The sequence below is a fragment of the Zea mays genome, chromosome 6, assembly GCF_902167145.1.
Source record: "Zea mays cultivar B73 chromosome 6, Zm-B73-REFERENCE-NAM-5.0, whole genome shotgun sequence".
NCBI classification, from domain to species: domain Eukaryota; kingdom Viridiplantae; phylum Streptophyta; class Magnoliopsida; order Poales; family Poaceae; genus Zea; species Zea mays.
In genome coordinates this window covers 9,422,364-9,439,554 of record NC_050101.1, presented here as the reverse complement: position 1 = coordinate 9,439,554, position 17,191 = coordinate 9,422,364, and the positions used below count along the sequence as shown (strand labels likewise).

Genomic DNA, 17,191 nt, shown 5'->3' with positions numbered 1-17,191 from the left:
CTGATAATCTGGCACTGTGGGGAGAATCTGAGTATCATAGTGATTACGTGCGGAGGAAGATGAAGTTGTTTATAGGGTTTAGAATCTAGGAAGCGACGGATTCCTTCTATCATGACGATTCGATTGATTGCGTGTTCACACTGATTTTAGACAGTTTCTATTAAAGCGATTCTCAAAGAAACTTGTTGAAAAGATAGGTGTTTGAGAGCCCGCAGCAGCTATTAGCGGCCAGAGAATCAGCAAAAGCTTGAAACAAACTGTCCCTATATATGTTGTGTTGGTGACGGCAATATACATGGGTCCCTTCAATTGGTAGCTACGCGTCGTCAGGAATCCAGGTTACCGGAGAAGCCGAGACGAGGTGGCGCCCCGGACGGCTAGCTTCTCTGCTTCTTCTACACCGATCCAATTAAACCAAAACCTTGTCGTCGGAGAACATGCCTCTCTCGCATTAGCTCTGCTAGCTAGAAGCCGGAGCCGTGACGCCGTAAAAACAAAAAAGATGAGCGATGGATGTGCCGTTGGGAGATCATTGTCGTGAGAATCATGTGCAGTGCAAGAAGCAGGTAAAAAAATACACGGCACGTCAGGTAACTTTCCACTCCACACGGTGATTCTCAATCGATTAGGTGAAAAAAAAACCCAAGAAGTAAAGCAAAGCGGACGGACGGGGAAACTAACCCATCTTGTCATATATGGTAGCTTCTGCCTCGCTAGCTGTGGCTGTGTGGCTCACCTAACTCGGCAGCTCCATCGCATGCATATGCTTTGTCGTCCTGGATTTCTAGATGGACTCGTAATCACGTCCACGCCAACGAGCAAGGCGACATACAGTGGCCATGGTACACATGACTCCTAATTCCTATACGCTGACGCTGAGATGTTGGTAAAGGCGCCAGCAGTGCATGCGCGGCGCCGCAGTCCATATGCACGTACAGTAGTGTCGTCTACGTGTACAGCTATAGTAGTGTGAAGGGCTGGAAAATTTCAGATAAAACCCTAGCTAGTATAGTACGTATATGTACGCCAGCAGCTGCAGATCCATGTTTGAGTCAGAGAAAGCAGCGCAGGTCGGTCAGGCTCGGCCGTAGATCTGATCTGTACAGTGGACGTTAGGTCAGCTGTTGAGTCATGTATACGAGTGTGTACTCGTCAGCATGCATTTACTCGACGACGATCCACGCGACGTCTTCGGAGAAGACGACTGCCGAGCTGCTGCTATAGAAGCAGAAGCTGCATGGCCGGCCGGCCGGCCGGCCGGCGGCGCTTTCTTTCTTTCCTTTTGTCCCTCGCGCGCCTCGCTGATCAACGTCTCCGATCGAGTTCCTTTCCACCCGCCCCCCGGCCCTTTCTTTATGGTTTCCGGCTGTACTACCTTCCAATCGGAAGGAAACAGAGGTGCTTTTCTTATGACAAAACGAGACAGTGCTGCCTGACGAATCAGACTATTACAAATATGCTAGCTCTAATATAATGATGTGTGTGTGTGTATAAGTATATATATATATGTGTGTATGATCTGATGATGGAAGGTGGCCATGAAAAATACAGCGGGAAAGGTACCATGTTTTCCTCGAGGCCATCTTTAATTTGCAAGAAGGCGTGATGCATGATGCATGGCTTGTCAAAAAGGACCGGTTGACAGCGCCAAAAGGTGCATTCTGTCTCTAACATTCTACCAAAAGAGAGAAGCTGCTCTACTCTATGGATCTATCTCTCTTTCTGTTCTGTCTTTTGTGTGATGGTCATGTATCGTACGTCGGACGTCCGCAACTGTACTGTACATGCATACATATGATCATGTATCTCTCTTTCTACACAATTGAATCTCTGCGCAAATTAAAGACTTTGTGCCATCAACATATGTTTTGGGAGGGTGCTTCCTGTTACTGTATGCGCATTTTTGCCTTCTCGATTCAGTGCAACACCAGCTGCATTCTAATATAAGATGAGACTATGAGAGAGTCTGCTGATGAGTATCCAAATTCAACCTAGCTACAGAGAAATGTACTACGGCGAAACATCTTTTTTCAGGATAAAAATGTGGCAACCTTTTGTTGCTTATTTTACTATTTGCATACCCTGCGTGCGTGCTGTTTGATTTTTATTACTGTGTAACCAATTAAACAATGAGCAGGTCGTGACTGACAGAACCTAATTTTGTTGTAACATGCCACAATAAAAACTGTTGCATTTTGAAACTCCCTTCCACCCAGAATGAAAGACCTTATATACCTAGTAGATATATAAAGCAGCAGGTGTGCAGATGACGAAACTAATAAGCCATATACTTCCTAGCTTCATCTCAAAAATATTCGGTCACTTTTAAGCACAGCAAAAGGGCTATTAATTTGCACTTGATCTCTCCGATGACCCTTTCGATCCATTCATGTTTTTGTTGTGTTCGCTCAAACAGTTGGATCAAGAATCTCTCCAATATAATAATGTGAATGGTAGATCAAGCAGGTGTGCATATGACGAAATTATAAGTTAAGTTAGACTTCTCTCACTTCCTTGATCTGAAAATAACTTTTATTGGTACGGTACCTTCTAAGCACAGTAAAAAGGCTGTTTCGCTTTATATCTCCGACGACCCTTTCGCCTCATGTTTTCATTGTGTTTGCTGAAACAGTTTGGATTCGATGCACCCGAAATTTTTGCAATGATTCTACCGAGACTTTGGGGGCCTTATTTTGGAGCAACAACGCATGCGATTTTCGGGTGCGCGCTTCCTTCCTGTCGCTGCAGGTGGTCTGGTACAGATACTGTGCGCTCGCCTTCTCCTTCAGCTCAGCACCTGCTTGTGCTTCTGATGGCAGAAAACCTGAGTGTTCAAATTCAACATTGGCTACAGAGACAACCGTACGGCGGCAGAAGAACATCTTCAGGCGGAAGGAAATGTGGCAGCCATTATTGTTGCTTAGTGTTCTATTATTATTATTACTGTCTAGCTATAGCTCATAGCTGGTGTTTCTTTCCCTTTAACTGATGATGTTTGTAACAACCATAGCTTTACTGATGATGAGTAAACAATCAGACAATGAGCAGCAGGTCATGACAAAGAACTACCTGTCTAGCTAGCTAGGTCTACTTTCTGGACAAAGTCATCACATCAAGGGCGATCTCAATACCACAGGCCGGGTCATCAAATTGTGGCCTTCTTGATCCTTTCTGCGCTTTATTTGTTTCTCTCTTTCCCTTTCTATCTCACTCTCCATGGAGATATCAGGAACCAAACGATGCTGACCCTGAAGGTATGAGTATGATGCCATGCCATATGCCACGGAGGATGTGTGTCCAAAGTCCAAACATCAGGCTCCCGTTGTTGTCATCTTCTGCTCCGATCCCACTGGTCTCTCACTCACTCGCTCACTCGTGAATTGTGATGCCAAAAAGCAAAAAAGAAAAAGAACTCTTTTTTTGTAGTTCTTTGAAGCACTGAAATAAAAATAAACAACAGGAACTTGTACCGTCTGCGATGATTACATGCGTAAAGCTAAGGTAGTACATCTACTTGAGAAGTATATATGTAGTTGTTGCTTTATATATTTTGATGCATGGCTATATATTATATGTAGTTCAGATCTACCAAATAGTGGGCAATGAATGATGAACAGGTTTGGCAAAGGCAACCCATGTACCTCTCTTTTTCATCTACACTTGCGCAGGTGTGCGTTTGTCTCCTACTAATCACTAGCTAGCTAGCTAGTACGATGGGATCATCACAAGAGCTTGAGTACATATCAGCACAAAAATGACTGCGCAGCATCCTTCTCGCTTTTGCGGTTGCAGTGTGATACACATGGCAAAGCTATGCGGGGAACAAAGCAGCGCTGCTCGTTTGGTAGAATAATGGGCTGTAAACAGTGTAGAGAGACCATCATGCATGAGTTCGTCCTTTTTTTTTCTTTAAGGTGAACGAGACCAGAGCTGCTGACGACCTCAGTCTTTTCGAAGAAGATGTACTATATTAATAATAAGGAAACATCAGCTATGATTTTAGCCATAAAACTCCGTCAGGAGAAGGTCTCCTGGATTAGCACCGGAGCTAAGTGCTTAGCAAGTGTAGCATCACGCGATTAGCTCCATCAGTTTCTTGTTCTCCGGACGGTTAATCCGAATGTAATGTACGTACATCCTTCTTTTTCAATGAAATAGGCAGTCTCGTGCCTCTCTTCTTTGAAAAAAGATACACATAGACACACACAGAGGAGCTAGAAGACGCACCAGACCAGACACACACAGGACCATGCATGCATTATGATGCGCGTCGACATATACATACACACACACGTACATGCGTGCGTGCTTTCGATCCATGCATCCCTTTGCTTTCCCAACATATCATATAGTATATATATACAATAGAAGATAAAACTATAGATGATATTCAGAGAGCAGGGGACGAACGGGGACAGCGCATCTATAGATGTCCAAACGGGCCGCCCGGCCCGGTCCGGCCCGGGCCCGGTGAAGCCCGGCCCGTTTTGGGCCCGGCCCACCAGGCACGATTAAAAAACCGGGCCGGGCCGGCTAAGCACGCGGGCTCAATTCCTTGTCCGAGCCCGGCCCGCAACGGGCCTAAACGGGCCGGGCCGGCCCGTTTAGCACGAAAAAAGCAGGCCGAAAAGCGGGCTATGCGGGCCGAAAAGCACGTTTTAGTGTAAAAAAAGCGGGCTTAACGGGCTTAGAGCTAAACGGGCTGTGCCGGGCTAGCCCACCGTGCCTAATTTCCTGTCCGAGCCCGGCCCGCTTATTCGTGCCGGGCCGGCCCGGGCCCGCATATAATCGAGCCGTGCCGGGCTCGGACCGGGCCCAAAAAACGGGCTTCGTGCCGGGCTCGCGGGCTTCGTGCTTATTGGACATCTATAAGCGCATCACATGTGGTGACTTGAACAGGTTAGCAATATATATGTATAGGTTCCTGTTCCGTTAACTATTCTGAAAAAAGAAGAACAGAAAGCACGGCTAGATGAACAGCGGCGGCGGCGACCTACTACTTGTAATTAATATGCGGTGCCAGCCGGCCGGGCGCGGGGCACAAAAAAGGCTAGCAGAGAATGCCAGATGATCGATGAACAAACCCTCTGTTGTTGCTAGGGGCCTAGGGCTCGTGTGCTTGCTTGCCGTCGGACTACGCCGCTAGCTAGCGAACCAGCATCTCCCTACTACGCAGACGCAGCTAATTATTAGCTGCATGCATGGGGAATCTAGTAGTCTAGCTAATTAACCGCATGCACTGTCGGCCGGCTCTGATCCCTGACCGCGAAAAGCTAGCTCGTCGCCTTTACTTAACTGTTCCGTTCTGCTGCACGCCGTCCGTGCAAGCTAGCTGCTAGCTCTTGGGCTCCTGTCAGTGTGGTGGTTCGATCAGATATATGGGATCTAAGCTAGCTAGCTGTTCTTTCAGTTAGTTTAATTGCCAACAGTAACGCAGATGGGATGGGAGGGAGGGCGGAGTAGTGGCCGAGCTGAGCTTCACATGCTAGCTAGTGTCTCGCAAGCTTAGTTACTACTGTTCTAGCTACCTGACAGTAACAGTAGTAGTGATATGAGCGTCAATCGTCAGCAGCTACGAATAGTGTAAAAGGTGTGCGCGCTGTGTGCTCGTACAGTAGCTAGCGTGATTAGTTGATTTGGTGGCATATATGCATGTGTGCTGGACGATTATTCAGGTGCCTTATGCAATTATATTTGTCTCTTGCTTGATAATGAGCAAGCTAGCTTCGTTTCTCTAGAAAAACATGCATGCAGCAGTCCAAGTAGAAGTTAAAGTGCGACTGAATAATTAACCTAGCTAGCTAAGCGGATTAGCTCAAGGCTTCTTGCTCTCTCTTTTTTGTACAAATTCAATTTTCAGGATTCACTGAAAGAGTGTTTTTATTGGGGATTGTTTTTACTATGCGTATGAGTTGCACAGCTGCAGAAGCAGAACCGTGTTTGTTTCGCTGGTTTAGTTCGTCAGGTGATTTGTTGGGCTTTTCCGCCTCCCAGGGTTTAAAATCCGCTTCACTGGGCTTCCATTTACGATTTGGCCCATCTATCTGTTACTCTTAGGCCCATAATGCCTTTTCTCTTGTGCTTGGGCTATCCGATTCTTATGACAGTGGACTTTCGCATAATTAATTTATGAAACTTAAATTCAATTTATCGTTTGCATTGTATGAGATTATATATTAATTTTGTTCTATTACTTTTATTAAGGTTTGGCATTTACTTACATTTAGTAACTGCTAATAAAATTTTGACCAACTACTTAAAAGCAATGTTCAGCTTTAACCCCTGTTATTGATTAGCCTTACACATCACACGAACTCCCACCTTAGGTGAGTTCATGCCACTAGTTCCCCACAACTTGTTGAGCTATGATCATATGTGAGCTCACACTTGCTGTCTCACACCCCCACAGGAGAAGAACAGGTGGTTCAGGAGGAGCCACAAAGCGAGGAGTTTGATCTGATCTAGGTGGTGATTCCCAGTTGACTTGCGCGAAGGATGATCCTTAGTTCGTTTTAGATTTTATCTTTTATTTTGTAATAAGACTTCCGCTATGTAATAAATACGCTGATGTTATTGTGACATTTATCTCTATACACTCTGTTATTATATATGTTTTGTCTTCTTGACGCATGTATGAGATGCACCCGGCTTTGTTCGTTAAAGCCCGGGTGTGACATGTAGAAATTCAATTTTCATGATTCACTGAAATGGTGTTTTTATTGGGGATTGTTTTTACTATGCGTATGAGTTGCACAGCTGCAGAAGCAACCGTGTCCGTGTTTGTTTCGCTGGTTTTAGTTCGTCAGATGATTTGTTGGGTTTCCCGCCTTCCCAGGGTTTATCTGCCTCACTGGGCTTCCATTTATGAATTGGCCCATCTAGCTGTTACTCTTCGGCCCATAACATTTTATTCTCTTGTGCTTGGGCTATCCGATTCTTATGACAGTGGATGTAAAAGTGGCTTCGGCTTCGCTTCGAGGGCCATACTTTATCGTACTGGGCCTCTTGCTTCTGTTTATCGTTTCGGTTTCTTTTGTTTTTTTTAGCATGAGACAGTGGCGTCGGAACACGTCTGGTCTGGTGCTTGACTTCCATGTATCTTACCACTGCTAACCATAGGCACCACGTTAGTTCTCATCAGAATAATATATGTTATTACAAAAAAACAATACTCATAAAGTATGAGACACATTTTTTTTCTAAAATTACAAATATCTGCAACTACAAAATAGAATAACAACTGTGTTGTATATATCTGACCATGCACATACGGGACATTATTAAACTCGTCGGGTTGCGTTATCCGGATCCGTAAACTTTTAAAGTATGTCTCTTAAAGCCTTCAATCCCTGGTTTGTATAAAATAAACAAAGAAATAGCATAACGTCTATAACACTATGAAACTTTTTACATCCGTAAACTTTTTATGACCTGCATATGCGTATAGGCACCATTATTGAAGAATAATATACTGTTGCCCATAGAAATCTCCAGCAACAAATACTTTCCAAACTGAAATTTAATTATAGACAGCCATTAATGCCAAATCTTCCCCCGGCCGGTTTGGCAATTAGCGAATTCGAAAATCTTGCTACTTATTAATTGCAGTATATTTCGTCGTTAACACAGAGTCCAATTTTTTTTCCTAGTAAAAGGACGACCGCCATTGGCTGCAGCTCGCATGCTCTCTCCCTCTCTCTCTATCTCTCTCTAAAGATACATAGATAGCTGCTGCCTCGTCGCTCTGGTAATCCCAATCCCAACCATGCATATATAGCACACGCGCGGCTGCACGCTACACACCCACCAGTCCAGAACCTAATAAACTAGCTTGTTACGTCAGTGGCTCACATGGACACTAGTGCGTCGTCGTCGTCGTCGCCGCCGCCGTCTAGCTTTGCGGCGGCGGTGGCGGCGCTGCTGCTGCTGCTGCTTCTTCCGGCGCTGTCGTCGGGCGGCGACGACTGGCAGCAGTGGCAGGACGCGCACGCCACGTTCTACGGCGACGAAACCGGAGCAGAGACCATGCGTAAGGCTCCATCTGCTGCATTTATACAAATATGCAATCTCTCTTCCCATCTCTGTTGCTGGTCACGCCTCATCTCATCACGTCCAGCTGGCATATTGCATGCATGCATGCACGCATGCAGAGGGCGCGTGCGGCTACGGCGACCTGTTCCAGCAGGGGTACGGGCTGGAGACGACGGCGCTGAGCGTGGCGCTCTTCAACGAGGGCTGGTCCTGCGGCGGCTGCTACGAGGTGCGTTGCCAGGGCAGCGCGTACTGCGCTTCGGGATCGGCGGTGACGGTGACGGCGACCAACCTGTGCCCCGCCAACTACTCCAAGCCGAGCGGGAACTGGTGCAACCCGCCGCAGCGGCACTTCGACCTGTCCAAGCCCATGTTCCTGCGCCTGGTCACCGACTTCCGCGTGGGCATCGTGCCCGTGCGGTACCGCCGCGTGGCGTGCGGCGGCCGGCGCGGCGGCGTGCGGTTCGAGATGCGGGGCAACCGGTGGTGGGTGGCCGTGCTGGTGTTCAACGTCGCGGGGGCCGGGGAAGTCAGGGCCGTCGCCGCCCGCCGGGACGACGACGACAGCGGCGGCGCGCGGCAGGGGCAGTACTACTGGGCCGACATGGCCCGCAGCTGGGGCCAGGTGTGGACGACCGGGGACGGCAGCTGGAGCGTCGGCCAGGGCCTGTCGTTCCGCGTCGTCGCCGGCGACGGCCGCGCCCTCGTAATCGATGGCGCCGTCCCTCCCGGCTGGGCCTTCGGCCAGAGCTTCGAGGGCAAGGGCCAGTTCTGATTCGTTTCTGGCAGAACCGGCCGGCCGGGAAGAATACACAGCATCCCAGGTTATGCATGGAGGTCGCACACGTACGCGCCGCGCGCTACAGCTACTGCCCCATAACTCCATGTCTCCATGCATGCCGTTGCTAACTGCTGAGTTCCTTCGACCATGCATGCCATTGCCATTGTTGTTGTTTCGGTACGTTCAGAGCTCACAGGCGCTGACAAATCGCGAAAGGATCTGTCCGACGATCGAGCGGCGTAAATGACGGCCCGATTATTCGCCAAATTGATACGCAAGCGTGTGACCGACCTGTGATCTCGATCGATGGATGATGAGCAGCAGAGATAGGCTTTCTTGCTCGGTGTAGTACGTATGTAGTTGCGTGCAATCATCAACCGTCCAATTATTCCGACTACTACTCCATGGCTACTCCATCGCTCCATCTTCTCCGTGCAATCATAAAAAAAGAACGATGTACAAAAAAAAGGACCGAACAATATACATGCAATGCGTGCACAGGTTGACCCAAACCCAAAAACGAACAGAAGCAGTGATGATGATGAGCTGACGACCATCGGATCGGTTAGCTAACACGCGTCTACATCTCCTACGCCCTCATATTTTCGGAACACCAATTAAAATACTTCCTTTCCCTGACCTCCCAGGTAGTGCTAGGAATATGGACCAAGCTTTTTGGGCCAGCACGTACACGACACGAAAACAGAAGTCCAAATCACGGTCCCACACAAAACAATATGGGCCGGGCCTCAATTCTAGCCCGTCAAGCCCCCGGCACGGCCCGTACAGATGGGCCGGGACGGCCCAATGAAAACCAAGTTGTTTAATTACTTTAAATTAGTAAGCTACGGACTTTACATTGATGTGATATTTAGAGTTTATATGGTGAAATAAAGCTAAGATTATTTAACATCTTTAATTTATTAAGCTATGAACTTTATGTGGTTGTAATATTTTGATTTTATGTGATCAAATATATGGGTCGGGCTTTGTCGGTGTTTGGGACCCGACCGCGCACCCGGGGTTACCCCTCGAGGTGCTTTTGGGTAGGACGGTGTTACCGACTGTAGCTCGATGGTTCGTGCTAAGTGCACGAGAGACGATAGACAATTTTCTACAGGTTCGGGCCGCTTAGAGAGGCGTAACACCCTACTTCCTGGTGTGGATCTTTATGCGGTGGGTTACAGGGGATTCTCTAGTATGAAGGATACTAGAGAATGAAGTAGATGGCTGATGAATGATCTGTCTTTTGATGGGGTGCCCCCTAGGCCTTATATACTCGATCGTGTGGCGTTACATGCGAGTATGATAACAACGTGCACCTAAGTAATAGTGAACCGACTGAACTTATCTTCCTATAATCCTGCCGACTTATCCTCATTTAGTTTTGATGTCTAAGGGCGCTGCGCGGGAGAATCAGATCAATGATATGGATAATTCTTAGATCCAATGAGCCGTACAGGCCCGAGTCTATCCAATCTTGTGTCAATCCATTCCGCCAGCAGTTCCTCCTCTGGCCCACGAAGGGATGGCCTTGCGAAATAATGGGCTCAAAGCCTTTCGCGAGGCCTTCTAGCCTTCTAGTGGACCCGGGGGATATCTGTCCCCCACAAGCCCCCAATCTTTGAGTTGATTTTTGTAATACTCAAATTTGTATACAGAGGATTGTATAGTAAATCCCTCATTTTATGTGTCTTATTTGCATCATAAAAAAAACATATATATAATTAAGGGTTATTAATTAAAATAAATGATAAAAAAATATGCATCATGTTGGATATTTTTGTTTGCTTGTGTATTTAAATAACAATAACAATAACAGTGGAAACAAAAGAATGACTTGGAATATAGAATCAACCCCAATTTAGACTTAGGGTTAAAATTAGAGAGAGAAGAGAGAAATACTATACAAATATAAGGATATATATATATATAATTAAATGCACCTGTTCATGATGGTGCTTGAATTTGAGCAATTCACCTAAGCATGAACTGCACAACAACATTTGAATTCAAATTGAAATTTGAAATAAGGAAAAAAAAAGAAAAGAAAAAGGATAAAGGATAAAACCTCACCTGGGCCGGCTTACCACGTTTTGGCCCACTTGGGGAAGTCGTCCGCACAGCCCAGTCACCACCGGGCGCCGACTACCTGGCCCCGCGTGCCAGCCACCGTGCGATCGACACTGCCACTGGGACTTAGTTGACAGAAGCGTAACAAACCTCTCCGCGCATACCGCGCCACCTCGCGCTGGAGCTCGCCGGGGATCTCGGCTTCCGTGAACGACCCACTACTCGGCTGGGCGGCATAAGACTCTCAGCTGACCTTTCCCCCCCTCCTTTTCCCCATAGCAGCCAAAACCACTTTCCCCTCGCGACCCCGAACAGGAGCGGCCGCTGCTGTTGAAGCCAGGAACTGAGAGCGGGAGTGGCGGCGCGACCGTCGATTCACGCGGTTACCGTCGGCTGGAACCTCGTGCTGCGTCGGGGAAGTTCATCGGCGATCACTGGGGCGATTCAAGGCGTTATCGTTCAAAGTGTGACCCCACGCTTCAAGAATTTTCCCTCGTCGGGATCACAGACGTCGTTGCGCCGCGGCGGTGCGTGATCAGGACCGACGCCGTCCAGATTCGAGGTATGGGGACCACTGGCAAGTCAGCCCTCTCTCTATCTTCGTATTGCACCGATCGCTCGTGTAGATGTGCACTAGGTCGTCGCCTGGCCACTCGTCGTGTGCTCTCTAGCGGTGGCGCAAGTGCCGTGGTCGGCTTTGGGCGCTAGGTAGGAGAAGGGTTCCTGGCCATACGATTAGAAGCCAACGACTAGGATCGGATGTGCGCACTTTTGGCTGAGTTGTAACCTGGGTCGTTGGATCCTGGTTGGGCGATCGAGATTAGTGCTGGGGCGGCGATGGATTTATTTAAATCGGAACCGTTGGTTTGGGAACTGACGGATAGATTTGGCCCTGCGTTCCAACCCATGGATTGGCTATGGGCCGTAGGATCTTGATCCGATGGTCAGTGCGGCGTACCGGTTCACGGGCGTGGAGATCTAATCCGGGCCCCTAATTTCCGATCGGACGGCCAGAAACCTTAGATACCTCTTCGCGGATCCGTTTTGCATAAGAGTCCCTGGACAATTTAATAACAAACCCGCCGTCCAGTGGGGAGTTTTCTGAGTCTAGAGTTTTGTTGCGCCAAGCCCCCTGCTGTCTCTGGTAATCTTGCGCCCAGTCCAGAGCCGTCTGTAAATGGAATAATGAATTAGAAATAGATTTTTAATATGAAAATAAACCCTAGAACTTGTATAATCCATAGAAAATTCATATGAACCCCGAATTACTCCATTCCAGTTCCTAAAATTTTGTAATTTTATTCTCCATCATCTAGTGTCTCTGTTTTGACATGAAAACAGTAAGAAAATTAATTTCTCATCTAATCCTATTTTAATCACATTAAACCTTAGGAAATTCATAACTTGAAATCTATAACTCCAAATTTAATGATTCCAGCTCCAATGATCTCATTTTAATGTATAGATTTTTATTGTATATTTTATTTGTATGTTTGATGTGATGTTAATTTATGCTATACTATGTATGTATTGTGTTGATGCGAGTAGACGAGCAAGCCACTGTGGAATCTGAGGTTCAGCAAGTAGAAGTAGCTGAGCAGGAGCTCATTGAAGGCAAGTTGTGTCCTTGATCACTTACTTTTCCCAGCCATGTTCTTATTAATTTTAATGATCTGCATAGGATAATTTTGATGGGATCCTTTATGTTACCCCAGTTTTGATTACCTCTATACCTTGTTCACCCCTGAAATATTTTTGGGTAGTACTTGCTATTGCTTTATGTGGATTGGGTATGGAGATACACTATTCATGATTATTCTGTTATTATCTTGTTATTATTACTATTCATGTTAAGATCATTAAATTAATGGGAACATGGAGCGACCACCCGGGAAAACAGTGCTACCACAAGGGTATAATGGGACGCCCTTGGCTGATTAACTAGGAAAGCTAGTGGAGGTCTTCCTTACCCGAAAGGGGCAAGGGCAGTAGGGGAGTGGTCAGTGTAGGGAGGTCCTTGGGTTGATTTTGCTGCGATGGCGGTCAGGCAAGAACCCTGCACTGGAGCTTTCTATAAACTATAGCGGGATTTCTGAAGCTAGTGGAACTTTGTAAAGGCCTCGTAGTGTTGCCCTGCCTCGCCTCCTCGGTAGAGGTGTATGGGATTGGCCATCTCTTGGCAGATGGGTAACATGACTTGTGGGTAAAGATGCGCAACCTCTGCAGAGTGTAAAACTGGTATACTAGCCGTGCTCACGGTCATGAGCGACTCGGACCCTCACATGATTAATTATGGAACTTAAATTTAATTTGACATTTGCATCGCATTTGGGATTATTTTACTATTACTTTTCTTTATTATTATTAAGGTTTGGTATTTACTTACACCTAGTAATTGCTAATAAAATTTTGACCAACTTATAAAAGCAATGCTCAGCCTCAGCCTTTATTCCATTGATCAGCCTTACACTTCATGAACTCCCACCTTTGGTGAGTTCATGCCACATTATTCCCCACAACTTGTTGAGCGATGAACGTATGTGAGCTCACTCTTGCTGTCTCACACCCCCCCACAGGAGAAGAGCAGGTGGTTCAGGAGGAGCCACAAGGCGAGGAGTATGATCTGATCTAGGTGGCGTTTCTCAGTTGACATTGGCGCCGATGATCCTTAGTTCGTTTTATATTTATTATTTTATTTTGTAATAAGTCTTCCGCTATGTAACAAATACTCTGATGTTATTGACATTTATCTCTATACACTCTGTTATTATATGTGTTGTCTTCTTGGCGCATGTATGAGATGCACCCGGCTTTGTCCCTTAAAACCGGGTGTTACAGAAGTGGTATCAGAGGAAATGTTGACTGTAGGACGAAACCTAGATAGAAATGGACAAAACCCTTTCCTACTTACCTTACTCTGACTCATTCTATACTCATCTCATCTTGATCTTGTCTCACCTTTTGCTACTCTACTCTGATTAATCTTATCTTTTCTACTCTAAGACAAGATGGATTTCACACCTTAGAATCCTACCACTTAAGAGATAGGGAACCTAAGACAAAATTTAAAACTATTTTTTTTATTTAAAAATGATTGGTTGATTGTGCTGATGCTAAATGCCTGATTTGCTTCTTTGATTGATTGAATTATTATAGATGGACATCTTAGCATGTACCAACATAAGGTATTGAATTAGCTTTAGTAGGTGAAATATTAATCTACTTAGCTAATAAATCCCCCGCAGTAACATTCCTCGTAACTACTCGCCTTGTCCACAATTCTTCCTTTCGTACCCTGTATTTCTAACCCAGATGGGCTACCCCTATAGTGTTAGAAGAGAGCACTATAGACGTGATCCTTGGTATGTTATGGTTAAAAAAAGGCAAAGGTAATTTATACACTATGCTAAAGGAACCGTAGAACTCACCAGTTCCAAAGGACAAAGCTTTGAAGTTGAAGTTGCAGTAACTACCACCATCAGACTAGTGGCATTCTTAGTAGATGGGAAGTTTGTTGGTGAAAGCATCCGTGCGGTTAGAAATTTTTCCGGATGTCTTTGCAGAGGAGTTACCAGGGATGCCACCGGAGAGGAAAGTTGAGTTTGTAATTGATCTTCTACCTGGAACTGTCCCTATTTCTAAACGGCCATACAGGATGTCCGTAGAAGAACTAAAGGAACTTAAGAAGCAATTAACGGAATTACAAGAGGATGGATACATTCGTCCGAATTCTTCACCTTGTGGAGCACCGGTTCTATTTATATAGAAGAAAGATGGATCGCAAGGGATGTGCGTGGATTATAGGACCCTTAATGATGTCACTGTGAAGAACTAGTATCCATTACCCCGCATTGAAGATTTATTTGATCAGATGAGTGGTGCAAGGGTATTCTTGAAGATTGATCTTCGATCGGGTTATCACCAAATGAAGATTAGGCCATCGGATATTCCCAAGACGAATTTCTCGACCCGATATGGTTTATATGAGTTTACCGTTATGTCATTTGGACCAACTAATGCACCAACCTATTTTATGGATCTGAAGAATAAGGTGCATGATCTGGACAGATTCGTCATGGTTTTCATCGACGATATTTTTATTATTTCCAAGAGTGATAGTGATCATGAGGAACATCTGAGATTGGCGCTACAGAAGCTACGAGATAATCAACTCTAAGCTAAGTATAGCAAATGCGAGTTTTGGATTGACAAGGTGCCATTCCTTGGCCATATTATTTCTAATGGAGGAATAGCAGTGGATCCTGCTAAAGTGAAGGAGATAATGGAGTGGAGAGTGCCCACTACAGTTACTGAGATTCGGAGTTTCTTGGGACTCGCAGGATATTATCGGAGATTTATTGAAGGGTTCTCTAAAATTGCTAAGCCTATGACATCGCTTTTGGAAAAAGGAAGAGAATTCAAGTGGGATGAGAAATGCCAAGAGAGCTTTGATCAATTGAAGGAGAGATTGATGTCACCGCCAGTATTGATTATGCCAGATCTACAGAAGGGATTTGACATTTATTGTGATGCATGTGGCCAAGGACTTGGATGTGTGCTCATGCAAGAAGGTCATGTGATCGCCTATGCGTCTCGTCAGTTGCGGAAACATGAATTGAACTACCCCACTCATGACTTAGAGCTGGCTGCCGTTGTGCATGCACTTAAGATTTGGAGACACTACATCATGGGAACCAAGTGTCAAGTATACACGGATCATAAGAGTTTGAAGTATATATTCACTCAGAAGGATCTCAACCTTAGGCAACGCCGTTGGTTGGAGCTCATTAAGGATTATGATTTGGAGATTCACTATCACCCGGGCAAGGCGAATTTGGTCGCAGATGCCTTGAGTCGGAAAGAACATGTTCACTCCGCTTTTGTTGTCCAGCTACCTGATGAATTAGCAAAAGACTTTGAGAGACTCAATTTGGGAGTTGTTACTCATACTAAAGGAGTCACCATCGAGTTGGAACCTACCTTGGAGCAAGAGATTCGTAAAGGTTAGGTTGGTGATGCTAAGATTCAAGAGATTAAGGATCTGATTACGGAAGGTCGAGTTCCAGAATTCACGGAGGATGAGCAAGGTACTATATGGTTCAAAGATCGGATATGTGTTCCGGAGATGATAGCCTCCGTGAGGCTATATTGAAAGAAGCTCATGATTCTGATTACTCCATCCACCCTGGAAGCACTAAGATGTATCAAGATTTGAAGCAAAAGTATTGGTGGTATGGACTGAAAAGAGATGTTGCTGCTCATGTGGCTAAGTGTGATGTGTGTCAAAGAGTCAAGGCCGAACATCAAAGACCCGCTGGACTATTGCATCCACTGAAGATACCTGAGTGGAAATGGGAAGAGATTGGCATGGACTTCATTGTTGGATTACCCCGCACGTCTGCTGGGTATGATTCTATATGGGTAATTGTGGACAGGCTAACTAAAGTAGCCCACTTTATTCCAGTGAAGACCACATATTCAGGAGCTAAATTGGTACAGTATATATGGCTCGGATTGTGTCTCTACACGGTATATCGAAGTGGATCATTTCGGATAGAGGATCACAATTTACCTCCAGATTTTGGAAAAGTTTTCATTAGAATATGGATACGAAGTTGAATTTTAGTTCGGCCTACCATCGTCAGACTGATGGACAAACTAAAAGGACTAATCAAGTATTGGAGGACATGTTGAGAGCTTGTGCCCTTCAGCATGGTAGTAGTTGGGACAAGAGTTTACCTTATGCTGAGTTCTCATATAATAATAGTTACCAAGCCAGTTTGAAGATGTCACAGTTCGAGGCTCTATATGGCAGGAAGTGCAGGACTCCTCTATATTGGGATAAGACTAGAGGAAGGCAGTTCTTTTGACCTGAACTTATTCAAGAGGTAGAAGAACAAGTCCGTATAATTCGGGAGAATTTGAGGGTAGCCCAGACCAGGCAAAAGAGCTACGCTGATAATAGAAGAAGACCAATGGAATTTGAGGAAGGAGATTATGTTTACCTCATGGTGTCACCACTTCGTGGATTGAGGAGAGTTAAAGTTAAGGGCAAATTGTCACCTCGTTTTATTGGACCATTCAGAGTTTTTAGGTGAGTTGGAGAGATGGCCTATCAACTCGAGCTACCTGATAATCTATCTGATGTGCATAATGTATTTCATGTGTCTCAACTTAAGAAGTGTCTCTGTGTCCCTGAGGAACAACTGCCAATGGAAGAGCTCAGTGTTCAGGGAGATTTGACATAAACGGAGTATCCGATCAAGATTCTTGACACTTTGACTCGAGTTACAAGAAATAAGGTGA

General features: G+C 45.6%; 1 protein-coding gene across 1 annotated transcript; it reads left to right on the top strand.

Annotated features, from left to right (window-relative positions):
* The first annotated feature begins 7,817 nt into the window (after positions 1–7,817).
* LOC103630843 (expansin-A6) lies at positions 7,818–9,198 on the top strand. Its single transcript, XM_008651895.3, has 2 exons — positions 7,818–8,029; positions 8,151–9,198. The coding sequence occupies exons 1-2, from the start codon at positions 7,852–7,854 to the stop codon at positions 8,804–8,806; spliced, it is 834 nt and encodes a 277-aa protein (XP_008650117.2). The 5' UTR covers positions 7,818–7,851; the 3' UTR covers positions 8,807–9,198.
* Positions 9,199–17,191: the final 7,993 nt, after the last annotated feature.